The sequence below is a fragment of the Impatiens glandulifera genome, chromosome 5 (genome assembly GCF_907164915.1).
Source record: "Impatiens glandulifera chromosome 5, dImpGla2.1, whole genome shotgun sequence".
NCBI lineage: Eukaryota > Viridiplantae > Streptophyta > Magnoliopsida > Ericales > Balsaminaceae > Impatiens > Impatiens glandulifera.
Window position 1 is genome coordinate 38,584,443 of NC_061866.1, and position 25,866 is coordinate 38,610,308.

At 29.2% G+C, this 25,866-nt stretch overlaps 2 protein-coding genes and 1 long non-coding RNA gene across 4 annotated transcripts; all 3 read right to left on the minus strand.

Annotated features, from left to right (window-relative positions):
- Window positions 1-2,492: 2,492 nt before the first annotated feature.
- Window positions 2,493-4,427, minus strand: LOC124938428 (protein C2-DOMAIN ABA-RELATED 4-like). Its single transcript, XM_047478866.1, has 3 exons — window positions 4,214-4,427; window positions 3,699-3,794; window positions 2,493-2,954 (listed from the first exon to the last, which is right to left on the minus strand). Exons 1-3 carry the CDS (start codon window positions 4,322-4,324, stop codon window positions 2,664-2,666), a joined length of 498 nt encoding a protein of 165 aa, XP_047334822.1. The 5' UTR covers window positions 4,325-4,427; the 3' UTR covers window positions 2,493-2,663.
- A 2,275-nt stretch (window positions 4,428-6,702) lies between these two features.
- On the minus strand, window positions 6,703-8,279 carry LOC124937463. 2 transcript variants are annotated; one of them, XR_007099358.1, is made up of 4 exons: window positions 8,101-8,279; window positions 7,309-7,414; window positions 6,914-6,958; window positions 6,703-6,734 (listed from the first exon to the last, which is right to left on the minus strand). It is a non-coding gene; the product is annotated as an uncharacterized LOC124937463 (long non-coding RNA). The 2 variants fall into 2 exon arrangements; XR_007099359.1 differs by lacking the exons at window positions 6,703-6,734; window positions 6,914-6,958 and adding an exon at window positions 7,142-7,171.
- Window positions 8,280-17,134: 8,855 nt separating this feature from the next.
- LOC124940727 (polcalcin Che a 3-like) lies at window positions 17,135-17,414 on the minus strand. The gene has a single exon (XM_047481263.1). The coding sequence runs from the start codon at window positions 17,405-17,407 to the stop codon at window positions 17,153-17,155; it is 255 nt and encodes an 84-aa protein (XP_047337219.1). The 5' UTR covers window positions 17,408-17,414; the 3' UTR covers window positions 17,135-17,152.
- Window positions 17,415-25,866: the final 8,452 nt, after the last annotated feature.

The window sequence follows — 25,866 nt, forward strand, 5'->3', positions numbered from 1 at the left end:
CAACCACCAATCAGAATCACACTTTCATATGACTCTTATCCCTCGTCAAACTAATCACCAATCTCAATTACACTTTCACACGCTTCTTATTCTTTGGCAAATACACTCTTACTAGAACGGTCAGACGGGTCAACCCATGGCGGGACAAGTCTACCCACCAAAACTCATTGTTTGACGGGTCGACGGCGGGCCAGCCCACCATCCCGACGGGCTAAAAATCCCCAGCCTAACCCAACCCAAAACAAGGTGGGTTGCGGGTTAGGCGGGCTAGCCCGCGGGTTGTCTCACTACAAATAAAAATAAATAAAAATCATTAATAGTTATAAAAAAACAAGTTTGTATCCACGAACCCTTGAATACGAGAACGAAGAGAAGAAAGGCGGAACAAATAAGTAGTCGGCGACCAATTGGAGAAATATTGAGTATTAACTGTTGTAGTCTGGAACTAAGTTTGAATCCATGAACCCTTGAAGGTGAGAACGAAGAGAAGAAAGGTGGAACAAATAAGTAGTCAACGGCCGATGAACGAAGTATTGAGTATTGACTACTACAGTGCTGCCTATGAGAGAAAAAAATTAGGGCTATGCGTCATATGTCTATAAGGCTATAAATCAAATTAGATTTTTTTTGTCAACCCGTGGGCCAACTCAAGACCGACCCGCCTAGGCCCGCGACCCGAGCGGGTTGGCCTATGTAGGCCCACATCCAAATGGATTGCTAATATTTCAACTCAACCCGTCTAAATTGTTTTGTAGGGAGGGTCAACCCAATAAACCTAACCCAAATTCACGGCTCTAACTCTTACCTATCTTTTTCTCATTTCAATGGAATTCATTCTTAAAAAATTCATAAATGGTGAATATCAAAAGTAGTTAAAGGAGGTGGATATCCTCAGTCTCCTTAAGGTCCTAGGTTTAAGGCTGTCAGACGATAAATTTTACGTATAATTAAATGATTAAGCATATTTATGAGCTATGTGCTTAACCCGCGGGTATTAATTAACAAAAATGGAATCCATCATTTTAAAACAAAATTAGTCAAAAGTATCACTATTTTTAAAAGTGTCCTTATCTTACCTCTTTTATTTGATGATGACATTCTTATAATAGGAAAAGCCAAAAATATAAAGATCAAAATCTGCAGAGCATTTTTTTTCTCAATTCACCAAAATAATATTGAGTAGATAAACTAAGTAATAAAGATAAAAGCATCATCATCTAAAAATGTTTTTTTAAAATAAAAATCATTATTAAATAACTAATAGAGCAATCAATCTCAAGAAAAGAGTTAAGAAATGAGTAACATTTCTTTATTCTCAACCCCATCTTTACTTATTAAAAACATTATCCAATTCATTCTCACTTACCCAATAACCACTAATCTCCCTTCAGATTTATCCTTAAAAAAAAAGGTTGACCATATTTATCATTATTTCTGATGGTGATTTCGGAAAAAAAAAATCTCCATTGAATTTTTATAAATTATTAAGACTCTTTCGTATCCACCTATAATTAATTTCACTATCTTAATTAATTTTTTATTTTATATTTTTCTCTACTTCTATATATTATATATTTTCTTTCAATTCCTATATATTATATATTTTTCTTTCATTATTAATATTTTTTTTCTCATTATATATATTATTTTCTCTTTAATTATTAGTTTTATATAAATTATTTTTTTTCTCACTCTTATAATATATAATATATATATATATATTAATTGTATTATCAATAATTTAATTAAATATATATTCATTTATTTTTATCTATGCATATAAGATAATATATATTCAAGCTCATAATTAATTTATATATAAATATTTATATTCTCTCTTTCATTTATATAAAGATAGAGTTTTTATAAATCACACTTTTACCATATCAAGTCTACTAATTAATTATTTTTTATATTTCTTCTCTAAACTTTTATATATATTTATATATATATATATATATATATATATATATATATATATATATATATATTATTTCTCCATTGCCCTTATTTGAAAACCCAGATACCTATCCAAGGAAGTCTGTTTGTAAAATTAGATTTTTAATTTTACTAACACATTTAAAATTAGTTAATAAACACATAAACGAACAATTTGAGTTTATATCTTTATATTTATTTTTTAAAAAATTGCTTCATATAGTTATATTTTTAGATAAGTATATTAATATTTATAATTCAAAGTCAACAAGACATGAATAAACATTGCTAATTGAAAGTTGAGACAACTAAATTAATATGGTCAAACAATTCTTACATGACAATTGGATTAATTTAAAAAAATTTAGAAGTTGAATCTAAAAATCAACATTTCAATTAAATATTTTACAGAAATAAATATATCTTCAAGAAAAATTATAAATGTTTTTTTCTTAAAATCTAAATTCTTGTTTCCAAATGAAAAGCTTATTAGAATTACAAAATAATTTGAATTTTTTAAAATAATCACATAATTTATATTCCACAAAAAAAAAAAGTAAAAGAATAAAAGGTCTCACAATAATGTCATCTGCCAAAGATACCCTGACAATTCATTGGTAGTGAGCAATAAACACCAAATTGAAATCAACAATCCTTTTTTTACATGTCTTATTACTAATGACACAAATTAAAATTCAACAATACTTCAAAACAAAAACAAAAACTTACAATCCTCTCGAACCCGGAATATCAATCCATTGAAGTTGGAGCTCGACTTCACCACGCTCGACATTACGCAGTCTAAGGATCATCTTTTGAACGACCTTTCCATTTTCCCACACGACGCAACTCTCTTCAGAAAGACAGTTGTCCCTTCCTGATTTCACTTTCGTGATAATTGTTCCACTCGGGAGTTCGTCCAATCGCATTTTTACTGCTTCTATGAATGGCCTTATGTCGAAATCTGCATCCCCCATCTTATCGTCGAGGCTAAACACATCCTTATCGTACACAAACTGCAATTAAGTAGAAAATATTTCAAAACCAAACCAAATTGAACATAGTGCATAAAATAGGCCCATCCATGTTCTATTGTTTTACAAGTCACTAGGGTAGCATATTAGTGGAAAGAGTCTTGTCTATGACCTGCCTTAATTAAAGGGGCCATGGTTAGGTGGAAGCTAGCTTCTTCAAGGAAACAAACCCCTTAGTTTAACATTTTCTAGATACAGGACCCATTTGAAAGGTTTGGATCCGAGAAATCAGTGATAAATTTATGAAGTTGTGTCTAAGTATATGTTATAATTCCACATACAGAATAAATACATAACAGGGAAAAACAAGTGTTTCCAAATAATGTTGTTCTTATCAAAATTCAGAAGTGTTTCCAAGTGGGCTATTCCTGAAAACGACTGGCTACCCAATGACTAACCCAGGGAGGCTCTTAGGCCTTGATTGATGAATAATTTTTCTATTTTCTTCAAGATCAAAGTTCATCAAAGAAATGAAAAAGAAAGGTAAAACTAGCTAGGGTGGTTTCATTTTAAGCCGTCTTTTCAATATAACAAGTCAACAGATAGAAACAAGCTGTAGGGCCATTTCAAAATACAGCTCATCCATGCCTATCAACATGTATGATTCTAAAACATTATTTCATCTAAATCAATGTTTCTCTTCCAAACCAAGATCCAAACTCAAAAGAGTGTTTCTTTAAAGTGTTTCTAAATGGGTCATCAAGTGTTATAAAGAAGAGGGCTTACAATCTGGACAGGCAAACTGGTGTCTGCAATGGAAAGAGTCAGATCTTCATTCCACTCCGGATTTATATTCTTATGAACTACACGAGTCTTTAGTTTCTGCAATATAGTATCAGATAATTAGCAAAAAATATTTGATAAAGAAACTTATCCTATATTCCTATCCATAATTGACAAGATCATAATCTTATTGTGTATTTCTTCTCATGATCAAACCTAATAACAGTCATGATCACTTCCAGCTTCAGAGAAAAAGAAAGATCATACATAATTTATAAGAATCATTTCACTTATTTACTGACAAATCAATTACTCAAAGAAGATCCGTCTTCGTTCTAAATTCTACTAAAATTTTCAGATCTCAACAGTCAACACAGAAACTGATACCAAATTTCTATAAAATCCTTCAAAATACCTAATAATTATCATCAATAACATAAATTACTCGTTTTTACACTTCAACTCGTAACTTAAGCATGAATAAACCAGTCTTTCGAGTAAGGGAGAGAGGATTCTACCTGTTTGCCCATGCGAACAACAACATAAGGGTCGCTAGTATTACAATCACGGACGGCGAGGTTGATTCCTCTTTTTACATGGATTCTAACAAGACCGAACAATTTATCCATTTCCAGCTCCTGTTTGTTTCAGATATTCTTTTAGATTGGAAGCGGAATCGATGAAGATCTTTACGAAGTAATTTGACCAGATTGAGAAGAGAGAGAGACTTGCCCTGTGTAGAAAGAGGGGAAGGGGATTTATAATAATTAATCTCCACATGTGAACTTTGGGATATGAGTGAAAATATTATTATAATTTTAATAAATTTATTTTGACTATATCAAATCTTCTAGGAATATTCAAATTCACCTCTTAAATTTGGAAAATTTGAGGAAATGACCCCAAAAAGGGGGCTAATTATGTTTGGTGCGGGCCACTAATTTTTATAGCGCTGGTGACCCTCAAAAAATTTTCTGCCGAAAATACCCCTATTGCGTCACGCACCCTCCGGTTGCGTGACGCACCCGAGGGCATTGTGAAAAGTCCACAATGCCCTTACTATATAATAAAAAAAAATCCAGTTCTTCCCATTTCTTTCTTTCTTTTCTCTTTCTTCACTTCTCATTCTCCTCCATCTCTCTAAAAAGAACACCCCCGACGACGATCCCCGACGAAGACCCCGACGAAGACGGCGGAATCCCAACGAAGGAGATGTTCGCTATTATCCTTCAAATTACAGATTACAGGTTACCACAAATGGATCATTTTGTAGTTTTTTGCATTTCAGATTCATTATATATTCATAATCTGTAAACTGTATTCTTCCTCCTTTCTTTATTTCTCTCTTTCGACGCATTGTTTGTTAAGGTTTAGTGATTAGGGATTGAGTAGGTGAATGTCACCGTTGCGGCGGAATTCCGGGTGCGTAACGCAGTTGCGTCAAGCAGGTGCGTCAAGCAGGTGCGTCAAGCAGGTGCGTCAAGCAGGTGCGTCACGCAGGTGCGTCAAGCAGGTGCGTCAAGCAGGTGCGTCACGCATATGCCTCTTAAATCGTTAAATAGAAGAAGAATGATTGAATTACTACTAGTAGTACTGTTTCATTAGTATATTTCATCATAATACTCCCATTTATAAAAGAAAAAAAAAAGAATATACTTTTGTTTGTTTGTTTGTTTTAGCTTTGCAAGGGGATATTACTTTTTGGACCTCATGAAATTGGGAAAACCTTATTGCTAAGGCACTTGCAACTAAAGCAAGCACAAGTTTTATCAACATAACTACCTCAACTTTATTATCAGAGGTAACTAATTGTTGAATTTAATTTTTATTTTGTTTCTATTGATTTCCCTTAATAGAAAGAAAACAACTACTGAACACTTGTGTTTACAAATGATGTTTGCAGTGGTTTGGTGAAAGTGTCAAGATATTCAAAATTTTCTTAGCTAAAACAGTCCATGGCGGAAGCAGGAAGACAACATGGCTAAAATTCTCTTGGCTAGTGTTTACGAATGATGAGGCATCTAACATGAACGAGCTTCGAAAATGGAATGAAAAGTATGGTCAAGGAGGAAGCAGGAAGATATCATCTTTTGGCTTTGCTAATCAATCTGAATTGCTAGCTTCTTCTTAATAGATAGCAAAATATAACACTCTTTTTTATTTATTAGTCTTTCTTTTAGTTGAATTAATTTTCTTTTGCAAGTAAAAATTGTTTAATTTTTTAACTATATGTTGATATATAACTCAAAAAACTTTTTATTAATAATAATCAGCATTTGAAGAAACAAGAACATTGCTTGAATTAATTTGGCATATTAATCTCCAATAAAACTCCAATCACTCTTTCCATAATTCATCTACAAGCCAAAGTCAAAGCCAAAATTACATGGATAAAATGGAAAGCCTTTTAGGGCTCATACATACATTCTTACATACATAATACATAACAACAGTGTCTAGGGAAGGTTTTCAAGAACTTCTTAGTTATCATCATCTCCTGTATCTTTCTGGGCTTAGAAGTAGTAGTGTTCTAAACAACTCTAATAAAGACTTTTCATTTCTAAATAGAATTCTACATACAAACTCATTTTAGAGCTCATTACACACTCAAGTCCATACTATAATAAAGTGATTTTTTTATCATTCTTCAGGTATGGTAATTAACATAGGTATGGTAATTAGCATACTTGAAGTTATAATAATTGCCATAATGCATCAGATTGCAATTGCAAGAGAAAATGCATTTTCCTATTTGTGTAAGAACATATGATATCCTAACATTACTATTTGTGAGCTACTTCCAGGCCTTGTTTCTGCATTGTGAGGACGTAATGATGTCAATGCTGATTGGTTTGATGACAATGCTCTAGAGGCTGATGATGGCCTAGAATTTGAACCCCATGAACTTGGAACAGGTTCATGCCCTCTATCGCTAGCTGCAGTTGATGGTCGAGTACCACTGCCACCATCACTTTTTGGAAACAATGCTAAGGAGTTCCATGCATTTCCCGTGGATCGATTTTCCCAGTTATTGGTCCCCTGTATGAACAAATAAGCTACTTTCAACTTCTATAAAATTTTCAAGATAGGATAAGCAAATAAAGTACATTACAATGTAGCATGTGCAATCTTTTTAAGTGCCTGTTTGTCTAGTTGTTTTATGAAGGATTTGAAGATTTATATGTATGAATGTATAAAGAAATTGATATCATACTCACTTGGGAACAATTTCAGCATTTGGGTCCAATCCATGATTTTCCAACCTAACAACAATGTTCAGCAGTAACGTGAGACATCAAAATGAGAAATTCAATATTGGGTATGACTTATATTTGCAAAAGGATACAATGGAGAGTTGGAGACGTCATTCTTGAAATGTATTTCCGAGTTCATTCAAATAACAATGCAATATCCTAGAGCAAGTCACACAATTGAAACATCAAAAACAAAAAGATATTCCCCGGCATCCAGTGCCTCTGCCAAATTGGTGATAGAGTTGTTACGTTTGTCAAAACTCCCAATGATCTAAAAAAACTCTATATACTACTAATGTTTCCATCATCACAAACAATATATATGGATAGGCTGTATATAAAACATAATTGTGTCATACCAAGGTGTTGATGAAGCTTTGGATCAATAACTCTAACAATTCCTGAAAGGGCACGCAACTGAGTTTGCACTCCCATAGAGTTCGCATCAGACCTGAAATTCTCTCTCTTTCGCAAAGACAAGAAAATTAATGAGTCTCAAACCCCAGAACCAGTATGAAGCAGAATAAAAGATATATCCCAATTTAAGAAGTTTTTGAAAAACTTATTCTTTAAATAGTTGAAGTATAGATCCCCTTATTTCAAAAAGTTAAAGTGGACAGTTATGCTCATTATTTCTTTTTACTGTAAAACCATTTGAAGCAAAATGAATTGTCCCATATAACAAGCAAGAGTACCTGATCCATGCCAATCAAGAGCATCGAATACATTCTAGAAACATTTCTTTTAAGAAGTAGATTGAGTTATGAAGATTCATTTAGCTTAGTGCTAGACTGCAAAAACTCGTATCCGTAAGATCATGGGTTCAAGTCAGACCAATTTTAAAAAATTAGATTGAGCTTTTAAACAATAAACAGACAACAAGGTAGTGCACTAGCACATAATTCAAGACCAAAAAGGTAAAAGTAAAACAGAGTGGAATCAGAAAACAATAGGACACTCTCAGCAACTGAAGTTGTAGCTTGTGAATTCACAGTACAGCCAATGAAAACATGTAAAAAGAAGTTAAAATGTTGCTTATCAAACTGACTTACACAAGTACAAACATGTAAAAAATTTCAGCAGGCCTGGTGAGTAGACACTTTTTCTAGATAAGTCTTATACAAACAAAGAGCAAGAAATGGGAAAATTACCAATTTCCGCATAGCTCGTTGAAAGCACCAAAAAGCATCTGCTTCATTTTCTAAAAGAATGTGCTAACCAGATGAGACACATCCTACTTGACGCATCCTACGTGACGCACCTGCGTGACGCACCTGCGTGACGCATCCTACGTGACGCATCCTACTTGACGCATCCAACCAACCAACCTGCATTCAACAAATCAGGGCGAATCAATGACGTTTTGTAAAGGAAATTAACACAAACAATCATATGTAAACAAAATAAACACAAAATATAAACGAATATAGTGAAAAATTTTGCTTCGTTCGCCGTTGGAAGTTCTTCGCAGCTCTAGACCATTGAATATAGTGGAATGATCGACGGTGCCTCTTCGATTCGTTCTTCATCGCTGAAAAAGAAGAGGAAATCTTCTCCGCCACCATTAGGGTTTCACGGCGGAGCGGAGAAGACGGGGAAGAAAGGGGCGGATGAGAGAGAAAATGAAACGAAAATGAAAAAAAATTAAGTCTTTATAGGGTTCAGGGTGCGTCACGCATCTGGAGGGTGCGTGACGCATGAGTATAATGGTCATTAAAATATTTGGGGGTCACCAGCGCTATAAAAATTAGTGGCCCGCACCAAACATAATTAGCCCCATTTTTGGGGTCATTTCCTCAAATTTCCCCTTAAATTTATAATATGTTAAATTGTGAACTAGGTTTTGATAAAATGTCATTTATATGGGTTAACTTAGGGCCGCTAATATTTATTCTACACGAAAATACGACCCGAACCGATAAAAAGAAAACTCAAGTTAGTGTAATGTAATTTTGGGTTCGGGTTCGAGTCTCCTTAGAGGTCCTGAGTTCGAACCCGTCAGACGTCAAGTTTTGTTCGTCTAATTAATTGGTTAAGTATGTTTGCGAGCTATCTGCTTAACCCGCGTAGATTAGTCACACTCCGAAAGAAAAACGTGACTAAACTTTCTCAATATATATATATATATTTTGGTTCGGGTCGAAATCAGGTCGACCCGTTTAACTTCATTAATAAACATATCAAAATTGGGTCGACCTAAAATATACCCTAAACTATACCCGTTAACTCGTTTATATTTTTTTATATATATTTATCATTTCCTACTCTGACTAATTCTTCTTTTGTACGGTTTTCTGTAAACATAATTGTAATTTAGCTTTATTTTTTTTTATTGATGTCATTTTGAGAGAGGTGATATTCAATGTATCGGTTAATTCAGGTTGAGTTCGAATTAAGTGAGGTCAATAAGATCAGAATCGAGTCAACTACAAATAAACCTCAGGTTTAAATTAGTATCGTTCGTTCCGCTAAGTCTGAACCCGACTTAAATAACATCCCTATGTTCTCAACTTATTAATTTTCTATAGTAATAAATTTTCTATAATAAAATGATCATAAATTGAGATTTATCATGAAAATAACTTATTTTAATATAAACAAAGATAAAAAAAAATATAATAAAAAAATGTTTATAAAAAAGGAAATAATTGTTTAATAACCTAAAATGATGAAGATTAAATCAATAAAGCCTCTGTACTCCATCATAGCCTAATTTTTAATCACTTCATTTTATACTTTAATAAATTCAGTTTGATCATTTAACTTTTATATTATACAGTATTTTATAAATTACTTTCTTAAACCCAGCCTAATGTATTCTTTCTTATTTTCTAAGGCCTTGTTATGGGTTTTTTTAAAATTAAGAGACAGAAGAAAAATTTATTGATGGACGATCATTTTGAGGAGGCAGTGATTATTTTTGGTAAAAAGACTTTTAATATATAAATAAAATATAAAATAATAATTTAAGTTGAAGAGTATTTTAGTATTTTGGTTAATAAGAGGAGTGATGTGATTATTAAAAAGTAATATCTTAAAGAAAACAATGCCTAAATTTCTTAATTTCAATATTTACAGAATAATGATAAATAGAATATTGACTTTTCCATGTTTGGACTGGGTTAGAGAGGGGGAAAAAACGCTTAAATAGTAAATAGTGAATAGTAAATAGTAAAATATAAATACAGGGAAGAACACCTATTTGGACTTGTTCTTCAAATGTGTTGTGACTTTTATATTTTTGTTTTCTTTTATGCTGTTCTTTGTGGAATTCACTTTGGACTCAATTAAATGTTTAAAACAAAGGAAGAATAGTCAATTAATGAGCTATGCATCTCCATATTTTTTCATCAGACCTAATAAGCATTTCCATCCTAGTTTATTTGAATTTATTTGTTTTGAATTTTGGTTATAATTTTATAACTAAAATATTAAATGATGTAGATTTTGAATTTTACATCTAATGAGAGGGATTGATTCAAGAATTTTAGTTGGGTGACTTGAAAAATATTTAAGATAGAATTAAAAATATAAATAAAACAAGTAAATAAATATGAATTTTGTCATTTTAGAAAAAAATAAAAATTAAAATAAAATAAATAATAAATTAGGATGGCATGTCACATTTTATCGTAAAAATAAAAATTTGAAATGTACCCAAAAGTCCATATAGTCCTAACATGAATCCATAATATATTTTATTTTCAAGTTTTTAAAAACATATATTTATTTTTTTTTAAGAAAAAATATATAATATTATATAATTCTTCAAATCATAAGTAGTGCCCGACTTCAATATTTATTTGCCTCTTCCTCCAAAGTTTAAGTTGTCTTGGACAAAAAATAATTGTTATTACTATTTTATTTTAATTATTAATAAAATTAATTTAATTTAAGTTAGTTAAATATTATAATAATATTTATTATGATTTCTCAAACTAATCAATAATAGTGTTGAATTGAAACATGAGAATGATATTATTTATTTTTAATAATTTTATAAATTTAGTTAAGAATTAATAAAATAATTTATATGAATTAAAGAGTAAAGAAAACATGAAAAATACAAAATATAAATAATTAGAATTTTGAATTTTAATTAGTTTGATATGTGCATTAAATATCCTCCATGAAATGATGATGAAATGGTTAATATATCTTAAATTACTTAATTTTATTTATTAGTTTCTTTCTACTTAAATATTTAACTATCATATTCATCTCAACCGATAAATAAATCATATATAATAGTACTTTTAAAAATTAACAATTTTTTTAAATTAAAATAGAGGCAGTTATTACGCTGCACAATGCATATAAATGGATTTATTTTTTAAAATGAGATGTATTTTTGAATCATAATTAAATATGTGGTTTTTGTTTAGTATTATTTTCTTAATCAATTTTTTTTTTTTTTTTTTTTTTTTTTTTTTTTTGCATTATTTGGTATAGAGTTAAGACCCTTGAAATTGGGATCAAATCAAATTCATTCACTATGCAACAAACAAACATGTCATCATCAATTGTTATATATATATATATATATATATATATATATATATATAATGAACAATAAATATTATCAAATTGTTAAAATATACATAATTAAAAATTATTTTAAAATATTATTTTATCTAAATTAACATCTCATTAACTAGTATAACAAAATATAATTTTTAAATAAATTATAAAAAAAAAATTACCTCAAACCCAACTACAGTTAAAGAGCTGGTCAAAACAAGCATATCATTATATTTATTATTATTCAATTAATTTAATCTCTTATAAGTAGAAAAAAGATGAAATCAATTATGTTTTCTATTGTTGTCGTGAATCACTTTATCTATTAATGCTGTCCATCCATTTTGTGAAATGACATATTCAATATTTCTTTTACTCTATTTAAATCATCAAATTATGGATAAAATTTCGTTTTTATTCCAAAACTCAACCTATACATCATGAATCAAATTAATTTATTTATCTTTTAAAATATCAAAAATATCATTTACTTTATTTTAATATAAATTAATTATTAAATAAAAATTTTAAGAGATAAAGGATAATTTGATCATAAATAAATAAAAACCATTTTTTTTACTTTTAATCAAATAAGGATTTTTTTAAAAAAAAACAAACAAAACCAAAAGATGACTTCCTCAAACAAATTCTTTGACATTAGCTCGTGACAACGCTCAGCCACTCGCTCAACCCGAAGACAATATCATCACCGAATATAATATAACGTGTAAGAGAAACTTCTAAATATACTTGTACTGCTACGAACCAAATCATCAATGATGTCAAGCTCTCCGTAAGAGCCCAATTCCGCTCCGGTTACATTTGAAACTAGTCCAGATTTCACTTTTCTTTTTAAATCATCATAACAATATTAATCATGATGTTGATGATAAGAAAATTAACAAGAATATAATATTTTCAAAGGGACAGGGAAAGGGACATAATCATATTGTTTTGTTTTATGTTCCGTTCCTACATTAAAAAACGTTGGTCTTGTAATATATATATAATTGTTAAAGGTAGTCAAATAATTAATTATACTATTAGTAACTGCTACCTCTTTAGAATAATGATAAAAATATCTGGAAATTTGATTCTTATTTTCCATTATCATTTCTCAGAGTTTAGGTTTGTCGGATCACATTTATTGTCATTTTTTTAATCTGATAGTGCTCTCAATATTTGGGCAGGTAGTTTGACTATTGGGTTAGTTTTTATTTCTCAGAGTCCATGATGGTCCCTTTCTCAGCATCAAATAAGATGAAAATAACTAGTAATGAGAAAATTAACGAGTCTAAAATTATTTTATATTTATTTAATAAATAATTGTTGAAATTAATTTTTCACGTATAGACCCTTTACAAATATTTTTTTATAATTTATATAGTTTCTTCTGCTTATTAGTGAGTGGTCATTAAACATAACTTTTTTTCTATTATTGTTGTTCAAATTATTTGATAAATATTATTTTGAGACGGTTTGATTGATCCTTTCATATATTTTATTTTATCACTCATTGTTATGAAATTTAAACAAATTAGATAAAATTATATTATTTATAACTTTTTTTAAAACTAATTATTTAAATTAAATAAAAATATTTCATTAATATATATATATATATATTCTATTTAATATTTGACATTGTTAATGTGTGGTTCGTTTGCTGCTCATATTATTCAATTGTATTGATGATCATTTATTGAGTCTGTATCTGTCTCATTTTAACGACAAATGAGACAAATTACTAGATATGAAATTATTTGTTTCAATAATGAGTTATTTGGTTTGATCTTTCCTATGAAGACACTCTTATATGTATTCTCTTATTATTACTATAATTTTTTTACTATTTCGGTCATATATATAAATTATTAATTAATATTTGGTAAGATTTTTTACTGGCGTTGCTTACCATTGTCGTTCATAATATTTAGTAGAGATTTTCTCAACACCGTTTCATTGGTTTATCTAGTTTGCTCTTATAAACACTAAAATATTATTTCTCCAATTTATAAATACTAAATAATTATGAATAAGTAAAGTCAAAATAATCAAAAATTAAGGCCATAACAAAATAATTAATTAAGATTATTATTGTGATAATTAATCCCAATTAATTAAAACTAAGATAAGGCCAAAATAAATAATTTGGGATACATTTTGTACTTATTTTATCTCAAATTAATTTTAAGAAGACTCAAATAAATAAAATTAATAATTCGAAATACATGTTATATCTATTTTCCCAAATTAAATATTTAAAACTCCCAAAATAATCAAAAATAAAATAAAATAGACAAATAAATATTTGTGTCTATTAAAATAATTGTGTATATTTTGTAGAATAAAATAAAGCAAAATGAGTGAAGAGAAAAATCGATTACAAACAACTTTCCAATGATCGTAATTTAGTCAACCAAAATTAGAAGAAATGACTACAGAAGACTACCAGGTCATCCGATGCAATGTTGACCTCCATCCAAAACCAATTGTGTCGTCCGATGTAACAGAAGCTAGGAGCTTCCGCGTAGCATCAAATCAGCTAACACCCAGGCCAACATTGTTAGCCCCAATTCAGATGAAACACTAGACGCAAACATAACACTAACGGAACGCCATGCCCCGATGTACGTTCGCGCTTTGACCTGAAACAACACCATTTCAACCCCGACTTGTCTTCTTCCTCGTGACAAATAGGATAAACATTAGTAACCTTTGATTTTTCAAAGATGGAACTTCACGAATACTAAACAAAATTGGTTGATTTAAATGTTAAAATATCACTCATAGGACCAATTATGGCCTAAATAAATAAAGTTGATCAAAAACATACAAAAGCCATTAATGGCCTTTTGTAGAAATTCGATCAACTTACTCCCTCAACCGAACTTAGTAGCCTAAAAATAAGATCATTGAACAAGACGAAGACAATGATCAGAATCCTAAGCCTCCAATCCAATTTCTACAAAATCTGCCATAGGAATTTTCTTAAGCTTTTGAAAATTGTGGAAATTTTGTATAAGGTTGTAAGGTTCATTTTTGGATATCACAAAACTTTATAAAGAGTTCAGAAGTGTTCTCCAACCCATAATAAACTTCCATTCACGTTATAATTCAATTTAAAGATGCAAATTGAAAATTTTATATTTCATTTTGTTCAATCCTTAATACTACTTAATGATTAGTTTTCTTGATTTAAATTTGATCATAAGATAATTTTAAAGATTTCTGTTAAAATCAACTTGAACAAATCAAGCTCAATAAAGAATATCTAAATTTAGTTTTGAAAATTTTCAAAATCGGATTTTTATTCTTGAACTATAGCTAAAGAAGAACGACTTAAAAAACTTCTTAATACTTTTATAAAGATGTTAAGAGTAAGTTTGAATCAATTCTAATCGGTTTAAATTAGGTTTACTTAAAAACCGGAAACTTAAAAAATTTAAAAAATTCAATTCTTGAATTCTTGAATTAGTTCAAATTGATAGCTAATATTCATATTATGGTTCAAACCAATTCTAACCTGTATAAGGATGTTATTGGTAAGTTTCAAATGTCAAATTGAAAACTCAAAATTGAAAATCCAATTTTACCCAAGAACTGTTTTGAAAATCCAATTTTACCCAAGAACTGTTAAAGCTGTTGTTAAAGCTGTTCGACATCTTCTCTGTCGAATGATCCTTCGGGATGACCGCGAACGTGTTATGTATGACAAGATGAAGCTCACCGATGACTTTAGAACAACGAATTAAGGCTTTTGGCGAAATCTCAAAATATGTACTAGTGTTCTTGAGGACGAACGATAAACCATGCGTCCGACGGAGAAATCTTGACCCCGACTAAGAAATCTTGACATTCGACCGAGGTATTCAATAATCAATAAAGAAACCCTGAATCTGACTAAAGAATCCTGCATCATCCGACTAAGGATTCTAACGTTCGACTGAGAACTCTCGTATACAACCAAGAATTCAACTTCCGCGTTAGTTGGGTGCTCAGTCTCGTTGACTCTGGGCCGAAGCCCAAAATCGCGTGTTTGACCCATTTTGTGACCTAGACACTAATAATTTTCTAACCATTAGAAACCCTAAACTATTTTAAAAATTTACTAAAAAATATGAAACTTTATTAACAAAGGTATGGTAGAATTTATTTAAATTCTAATATCCTAAATTAATATTTTTCATGTATTTTTCTTTCTAATACTCGACATCAATCGTATGTACTAACATTTAAATATTATTATATAATTTAAAAATTTTAAGAAAACTCGATAAGTGTTTAGAATTTTAAAAAATAATTTTTAAATAAAACATAATAAAATTAAGTTTTCAAAAGAAATAGCCAAAATTTTATGAAATGGAAACAGTTCTTTAACGAGTAAAAACTTTTTCTCAACTGTCAAACATCGAACTCCATAAAATATCTAATGAAATACGTTTATACACACGATATAAATATTTTATTGATTTTAAAATTAAAATCAATTCGCGACCCTATTCAAATGAATAATATTTTAATTTAATTATTTTAAATTATTTTAAAATAAAGATTTCTTTTAATCAAATTATAATTTGATTATTTTAAATCTAAATATTATTTAAATTTAATTATTTTTAATTAATTTTAAAATATAAAAAAATATTTAAAAAAAAAAAAAATCAGCACACAAATCGAGACAAATAAAACTTAGCTTATCCCAAAGAAAGGATTTTCGAATATTCTATTTTAACCTTCATTGTTTAGGAAGTCAAATGAGTTCATTTTTGAAGTGATCTCGACACTATTTGAATTTCCACTTTAAAATTTTTAATTTTATAAATTTTTTTGTTCAATTTAATATCTAAATAATCAGTTATTTGATTGATTTTTGTAGGTTTACTTATTATTTACTAATTAGTTTTATTTATATATAACACCCAATTAAATAAAATTAAATTAATTCCTTATTGTTTGTATTATATTATTCATACATTATTGTTTATTTGCTTTAGTCAAAGTCAAAGACAAACTGATGTCACATAAAATAATTTAGTATCAACTACTATCACTAAATGAACTTTAATTGTCTTTCTGCATTAAATTATTGCCTATCTTTTTATTTATTAAAAACTTTGACAATATATATATATATATATATATATATATATATATATATATATATATATATATATATATATATATATATAAATAAATATAGGTTATTGTCTATTTGAAATGGTACCGGACAGGTTTGTAGAAGACAATTGAGGAATTTTTCCTTAGATTATTTCACTTAACATTTTTTAGGCTTATTTTCATTATTAGTTAATTTATTGACAGTAAAAATAATCTAATTATGAAGATCAAATTTCTTCTATCCATCACGTAGAAAGGGGGTGGAGGCTCAAGAGATGAATATATATATTCATTCAAAATAATAGTTTGCTAGATAATGGAAAAAACATAGTACGGAGATAATGTATAACTCTATTTTAATAATAAATATAATGAATCAAATACTTATTAGAGAACATACAAAATTCATTTGTCCTTCAACTAAGTATTTTGTGACATGCATTCATGTCCAAAAAAGTAAAACATATGGAGACTAGTTAATTAGGGTAAGAAAACAATAAAGAAACAAATTAACAAATTCCCTTATTGAGTACTCATGTGATTCATTTTTAAGGTAACAAATTAAAAACTCTTGGAGACATCCTTGATGAGGACTGGATTCGCAAGAGCAAAAGCTGTAAACTCTTCAAAAGAAATGAAACCATCGCCATCCGTATCGATTTCAGACATCATTCGCTTGACCTCGTCTCCGGCAACAGAGCCAAGTGTCTTTAGTGCATCACCCAATTCCGAAGAAGAGATTTGACCGTCGCCATTTGCATCGAATCGCTTGAAAATCCTCTCTCTTTCGGCCTTATCCTCAGGAGTATCGCCCATTTTGAAACAAATTGTATATTTTTGCGGCCTAATTTGTAATGAGAAATATATAGGTTTTTCAATTCTCTTTTAGTATTGGTAATAAGGGAAGGATGGCTTATTTATTATTTGGGAAAAGTTAATATATGGTTAGCCTTAAGCATAGCTGCCTTAAGCTTAGATTAATCATAAACAGTTTTGACTTCCGACTTTGAATCCCGTACTTAAGTATTTTATTTACATTTCTAAAAATGGCTTTAACTTAAGAGAGATTTATAATTAGAAAAAATGACACATATATATATATATATATATATTGTAATTATTAAGAGAGCCCAAAGATATATAATACTTCAAGTGAAAAAGTCTCTTTTTATTTATTTATTTAATTATTCTTACACTGAATTAATCTACTAAAATATTAATTAACGTACGTAAATAGGGAAAGAATCTTACGAATCCTCTTAATCCATAAATCTTCTATCTATTTTTTATACAACTAAGTACATATTTATATAACACGTGGTTGTGGTTAAATATTTTAAATATATAAACAAGTATGGAAATCCGCACCTGTGTTTGGACAAAAATAAAAATATTATTTATTTAAAAATTATTATTTTTTAAATGTTATATTGAGATATTGATTTAAATAAAATAATATTATAAAATACATTTTAATTATATATATATATATATATATATATTAACAAATTTAATAATATTTGTTCTTTTAAACTCACACTCACTTTAATTTTAACTCAAAATATAATTCCGTTTAAATCATAGTGTTTTTAATATGAATATATTTGAACTATTCTGATGAGAAAAATCTATGTAAAGAATGTACTAACTTAATATATATATATATATATATATATATATATATATATATATATATATATATATATATATATATATATATATATATATATATATATATATATATATATATATATATATATATATATATATATATATATATATAGAATAATAGTAATATATCATATTATTAACTGAAAAAATATTAAGAGACGAAGAGAAAAAAGAACGAAAAAATTTATTTTCGGTCAATCAAATTAGGCACATCATTCATCTCCCTATATGTCATTTTATATTTTATGTTTAATTTTATTTTAAAATATAATTATGAAATGATTTTATATTTTATGTTATATTTTATTTTAAAATATAATTATGAAATGAGATCCTTATAATATAATAAATTAAATAAATAATATATTCACAATTTTATTAGTAACACATCCCTTAATTAATATTTCAAATAGAGGGTTGAGAGGGAGATAAATTTGGGGGAGGAACATAGAGGAAATAAAGTGTTACCACCTCATTTGTTGAAAAATAAAAAAGTGCGAGTTCTCTCACTATCATTTCTCTTTTTCTTTCTTATTATTATATATTAAGAATGGTTAGTTTCTGGGTCGATGTTGATGTTGATCCAAGTGAAACAATAACTTCATAAATATTTATACAAGGAAAGAAGCAATAAAGAACTAATTTACAAGGATGAGTGATTGGTCCAAATTATAATAGCTATTTACCTTTAATGATGATAATTTTAACTATAATAATGTTTTTTCCGTCAATATTCTCATTTTTATATTAATATTTCATCACAGGGCACCAATACTTATGCCATGTGAGGCACCAATACTTACGCCATGTTATGCCATGTGAGTCACCAGTACTTGTGCCATGTGAGGTAAGTCTTACCCAGGGTAGGCACACAGCTGTGGCAGCCTCTGACAATCACTCCCTAGCTGGAAGGGGGCTTGTAGAGCTCATTCTTCTTTCATTGTTTTGATTTTGTATTTTTCCTTGTTTTAATTGATATATGTGTTATGACTTAGTTAATTACTAGAAAACATAATTCATAAATATATTAAGATGTATCAAGATCAATACAAGAGGTAGTTCATGAACAAACTAGAAAAGTACACCACTGCATACATAACTTGTAATATTAGATAGATAGAAAGTATATATTGTATGATGATATCCAAACAACCAACGGAACCATTCAAGGAATATTCACTTTTGGTAGGCTCGGAATGACGGGCAATGAAGGAATTTCGAGTTTTGGCAATGTAGGCACATTAGGAAGCTCCGGCTTTGGTAGTGTTGGGACCGTTGGGATTGGTAACGAGGGAAGCTCGGGCTTTGGAAATTCTGGCATTGGTAGTGAAGGAAGCTTGGGTTTTGGCAATTCTGGGATTGTTGGGACTGGCAGCGATGGGAGGTGCGGCTTTGGCAGTTCCGGGAAGGTTGTTTCTTGCGAAAGTTGACGAGAATCGCCTTGTTGTATCAAGGCAATAGTGAAGAGCATCAAAAACATAACGAGGGAAGATGATGAGCCCATTGAATTTAGATCTTTGATCTCTTTCAAGTTGTTATTTACTTATTTGTATGTTTGTTGTAGGAAGGATGGTGCATGTAATGTGTTTATATATAGGCAACAAGTGTGTGTGGGGTGGTAAAATCAAAAGGATTAACATTTTTTATTCTTTTTATTATTATTTATAATTGATAGATAAATAGATAGCTCAACTACCTTACCTATCTATATTGTGCTTCAACTCACCAAGCATTAATATTATATTATATTAACTTCCATACTTCACAACAGCTCTTACACAAATTATTCATTAAATAATAAATAAATACTGATTAAAAGATTTTATGTTTGTGATGTAAATTAAGTGATTATAAGGTAAGTAAAGTTTGAAAAAATAAATATTAAATAAAAAGATTTAAATGTTAAGTACTTGTTAATTAAGTTAATTTGATAAAAAATAAAAAATGGAGAAAGCAATACACATGCAATGGATTAATTAATTAATTCCATAATTTAAAGTTGTTCTTTTGGTGCATTAATATATTAAAAAAAATCTTCTTTTTTTTATTATCTAGTAGGAGACAAATACTAAAAATATATTTACCGATGTTAATACTCAAATTATAATAATACATATTCCTTCTATAGATGAAGACGTAATATAATTCAAAGGGATGAGATGGTATTAGTTATTTTCATAAATAAATATCGATAAAAAATAATATAAAAAAATTGTAATATGAGATTAAGGTGACCGATCGCTCAATCAATTTTTAAAAGCTTAAATATTAGAGAGAATTGATCATCAATCTTAAAGAAATTGATTTTCAAATATCTCAAAGTTTGAAATTTGAACAAGTTGACCTAACTTGGAGAAATTTGTCTAACTTTCATAATGTATTTACTATATTTAAATAGGTTCTGTGTTAAATTGAAAAATATTATAAGTTGAAGTGGATACGGGATCAATCCTTAACTATAAATAACAAGTAACAAAAGTCTTAGATATGAAACAAAAATATCTCGAGTTTGATAACTCTTACTGAAAATTACATGGTTATAGTCCGATCATTTTTGCTTTACCCGGGAATAAAACCCAATCTCAAAGAAAAAAATATATAAAAACGTCTCATGTAGCAATGAAAACGATGCGAGAATGTGTGGGGAAAAAAATCCTAATGATGCTTTAACTGCATTTCAAACTACTCCGGAATATGTTTTTTGAATTGTGCGCAAAACTCTATTTTTTAAACTTATTTTTTCAATGGTTATTTAATAAACAAAAGACACTTTATATTAATATTTCATTTAATTTTATAAGGGACATAAATCAGATAGATCGTTTAACATGCAAAAGGTACGAGGAATGATACATCACCATCTCGATACGTGTTCACGACCCTTTATTTCATCCTAAAAGTTTATTGAGTATCGAATATAAGTTGTTTAGTCCCTTCAGAGGTAATTCATAGCTCAATCTTCTTTGATATTACATTTTTCCTTGTTTTCATCGATGGTATGTGTTATGACTTTCACGAACACATAACGAGGGTATCTCCAATATGGTCCATGTTTTTTTTGTCTTTATTTTCATCTTTATATTAATATTTCATTTTATTTTATAAGGGGATGTAACTCAGATGGTAAAACGCTCGCTTAGCATGCGAGAGGTATAAGGATCGATGCACCACATCTCCAAAAGGGTCTGTGTTCACGACCCTTCATTTCAACCTAAAAGTTTGAGTGAAAATCGAATATGAGTTGTTTAGTCATTTAAGAGGTAATTCACGACATAATGAGGATATCTTTAATAGGGTCGGCGTTTTTTCGTTATTTTCATCTTTATATTAATATTTCATTTAATTTTAGAAGGGGACGTAGCTCAGATGGTAGAGCGCTCGCTTAGCATGCGAGAGGTATGAGAATCGATGTGTTAGGATCGATGCTACCAATAGAGACTAGGGTCTGACTATTGATAACAACTTATGACAAACGATTCGATTTTAACTCTATTAGAAGTAAAATCTATTTCTATTCTTCACAAATCCTTCGAACTCTTGAAACAATTTCAAGTGCGGAAGTGTTCGTCGGATTTGAAGCTTTGAAGCAATGAAAGATGAATGACAGAAAGTAAAGAACACAGGGAGTTGTTTATGGATGTTCAGAGCAAAGCCTCATACGTCACCCCTTCTTCCACAACTGAAAAGATTTCACTAAATTGTTTGAATCAAATACAGTTTACTAAACTAACTAATACTCTATTGAACAGAACAACCTCTTTTCAATTTATAATATTATCAATAATATTCTCACAGCTAGACAGTAATTTGATTCTTTCTCTCTTGAGCTTGAATGATGTTAGAAATCAGTAAGTACAAGAGTAAGCTTATGAATTTCAGTTGTTTTGAGATCCGGTCATTCAGTGATTCGTCCGTTGTCCTTGAGCATCTATTTGTAGTAGAAGAACACCAACGATCGAATCTTCTTCATGGACACGTGGCAAGAGTCCATTGGAAGGCCGCCCATAGTACTAGAAATCTGTAGACTTAGAGCAAATGGATTGTGGTCGTACCGAACTGGTAGTGCGCTGAATATCCTTTTGAAATTGTCTTGTACTAGACAAACCGTTGGAAGGACATTTGCGTACGTGGCATTCATTCATTTGATACAATTAGCTGGCTTGTCAAACTGCACAGAAGTGAGTGGAGCAGGAGTAGTAGACAACTAATTGATCGTGGTTAGACGTATGCTAACTTTAGACGGCTGCTGAAGCGAGGCATTAGACATGCTCCATTAGACTGTCAAGTCTAAGGAAGTTAGACATCAACGTCTAACTACGCGTTCCATTAGACCAACAAGTCTAATGGAGTTAGACTATAACTTCTAACTACGTATCTGTTAGACAACAACGTCTAACTACGTATCTGTTAGACTGTGACGTCTAACTATGTTTCCCATTAGATTACCAAGTCTAAAAGAGTTAGACTAGCAAGTCTAACTACGTTTCCCTTTAGACCACCAAGTCTAAAGGAGTTAGACTAGCAAGTCTAACTACGTTTCCCTTTAGACCACCAAGTCTAAAGGAGTTAGACTACCACGTCTAACCTTGCATCCCTTTAGACTTCCAAGTCTAAAGGAGTTAGACAAACAAGTCTAACTACGTTTCCCTTTAGACTGTCAAGTCTAAAAGAGTTAGATTAGAAAGTCTAACTACGTTTCCCTTTAGACCACCAAGTCTAAAGGAGTTAGACTAGCAATTCTAACTACGTTTCCCTTTAGACTACCAAGTCTAAAGGAGTTAGACTATTATGTCTAACCTTGCATCTCTTTAGACCAAGTCTAAAGGAGTTAGACTATTACGTTCCCTTCAGACTTCCAAGTCTAACCTTGCAACCCTTTAGACCAAGTCTAAAGAAATAAATCTCTAATTATTAATTCTGCACCTAGTGAGATTCGAACACAGGTCAAAAGGAGTTAGACTATTACATTTCCCTTTAGACTTCCAAGTCTAACCTTGCATCCCTTTAGACCAAGTCTAAAGAAATAAATCTCTAACTAATTCTGCACCTAGTGAGGTCACTCGTGTGACAGACTGGTGTACTTACCATTACACCACATACGATGTTGATATCTAAATATATTTATATATTTGATATGACTAACAATTATTGATCTTAGTTTTATCCATTTATTATTAAAAATCATTTCATTAGTCATTAAAATCAAGTATGTTAAATTATTTTAAATCATTTAAAAATCTTAACCCAACACGATGCACTACATCTCCAATAGGGTCTGTGTTCATGACCCTTCATTTCATCCTAAAAGTTTTAGTGAAAATCGAATATGAGTTGTTTAGTCATTTAAAAGGTAATTCACGACACAATCTTCTTTTGATCTTACATTTTTCATGTTTTCATCGATTATATGGGTTATAACACATAATGATGGTATCTCTAATAGGGTACGTATTTTTTTCATCGTTATTTTTCTCTTATATATATTAATATTTCATTTAATTTTAGAAGGGGACATAGCTCAGATGGTAGAGTGCTCGCTTAACATTCGAAATGTACGGAAATCGATACCCACATCTCCAAAAGGATTTGTGTTCATGACCCCTCATTTCATCCTAACAGTTTATTGATAATCGAATATGAGTTGCTTAGTCCCTTGAGAGGTAATTAATGGCTCAATCTTCTTTTATTTTGAATATTTACTTTTTTTCATTGATTATATTTGAATTTCACGAACACATAATGAGAGTATCTTCAATAGGGTCGGAGTTTTTGCTGTTATTTTCGTCTTTATATTAATATTTCATTTAATTTTATAAGGGTATGTAGGTCATATGGTAACTCGCTTAGCATGCGAGAGGTACATGGAGGTACATGGATTGATACCCGCATCTCCAATAGAAAATGTATTCAAATATTTAATTTTGGATCAAATTATATAAAATTCTACTTTAGTCTAATATTACTTCTTATTGATTTACTTATTTAAAAACTAAAAATATTAAAAAAATCACATAACTAATTATTTGCATATAAATATTTTGAAGAGAGGTAATATTATTCAAATCTAATTAATTTTAAATTTGTTTTATTTTATAAAGTAATTTCAAACAAAATTTAATGTTAATATATATTTTTAAATTTATCAAATATCTAAAATTAAAAAAAAAATTTATGAGTTCAAAATTTAATTTATATATATATATATATATATATATATATATATATATATATATATATATATAATTAAATAAATTAAAATTATTTAATAATTAATACTTTTCTTTTTAAATTTTGTATCAATTCTAAAAAGTGTTCTTTGTTTCAATTTATAGTTTTATAATAATAAATAATTCTCAAATACATTTTTCAATTATTTTAAAACTTAATATATATTTGCTAAAAATAAAATTAATTTTTTTTAATTTAAATATACTTTTATTAATTTATCTTAAAATTATTTTTGATTTTCTTAATTTATTTTTATGAAATATTTTTTTATTTCAGTCTTTTTATTTAATAATATATTAAAAAATATAATATTTGTTTTTATTAAATAATAACATTAATAATTATTTAATATTGTAAGCATTAAAAAATTGCATACAAATTTATAAAAAAATATTTAAAGATTAAGGCCAAAATTATTTAACAAGGATAAAAATAATTGGACCAAAATTAGTCTTTTCTATTTCAAATAAATATGTTAACTAATTAAGGAGGCTAAAATAAAATTAAAAAAATTATTTGGGATAAATTTTATACCCTTAATATCTCAAAATAATTTTAAAAAAATTTAAAGACAAAAATAAATAATTTAAATTGAATTTTGTATCAATTCACATAAGAGAATTATTTATTTAAATCCTAAAAATATAAAAATTAAAAAAAAAATTTAAAAATTGATAAAATATTTGTTATATTTATTTTAATATTTTGTATATTTAAAAAATCAAAATTAAAGGCAAAAGGGTGAAAAAAATTTCAAACAAACTCTTAAATTTTTAAAATTAAAATAAATTTGTAATCAGTTGTAGCCAAAAACAGACGAATTCGGTGCAGTAGGAAATGCGTCCATCGGATGGACGCTCAAATCCAATCAAACGCGCTAGAGCGCTCCGCGTAGCTCGCTATAGCGGAAGGACACGCGCGTCGAGGAGCACCAGATCAACTAACGGGACGTTAACCCCATTAGCCGAAAATGCCCAAACGCTAATGGCGCAGGACGGAACGTAGACAGATCGAACAGAAGAAATGACGTCGTTTTGTCTCTAATCATCTTCTTCATCGCGTCTTTGCGAGGATAAGAATAAACAATTCGTGTTGATTTTTTATTTTTGGAACTCTCTGATTGGTCCACCAAATAAACTCATTTAAAGCTTGAAATGACCACCTTGAGATTGTGATCATTTCCCCTACAACCGTAGGCCTCGTCACTACCTACTCTAGCGAGTTGACTGAAGAACAACTAAAATACATTAAAGCCACTAGGCTTCCCCAACCGACTTAGATGTAGTATAAATACCCTCCTCAAGTCATTCTGAAAAGAACCAACCAACATAGGACCCTTAAATCGAAGAAAATTAAAATTCGTCATTAAAGCTTAA

Excerpts from the sequence above, each read along its gene's own strand:
- LOC124938428 (XM_047478866.1), bottom strand. The coding sequence starts at position 4,324 with ATGGATAAATTGTTCGGTCTTGTTAGAATCCATGTAAAAAGAGGAATC. Across the intron at positions 3,795-4,213 it reads TTGTTCGCATGGGCAAACAG|AAACTAAAGACTCGTGTAGT; the intron begins GTAGAATCCTCT and ends ACTATATTGCAG. Across the intron at positions 2,955-3,698 it reads CCAGTTTGCCTGTCCAGATT|TTTGTGTACGATAAGGATGT; the intron begins GTAAGCCCTCTT and ends ACTTAATTGCAG.
- LOC124940727 (XM_047481263.1), bottom strand. The coding sequence starts at position 17,407 with ATGGGCGATACTCCTGAGGATAAGGCCGAAAGAGAGAGGATTTTCAAG.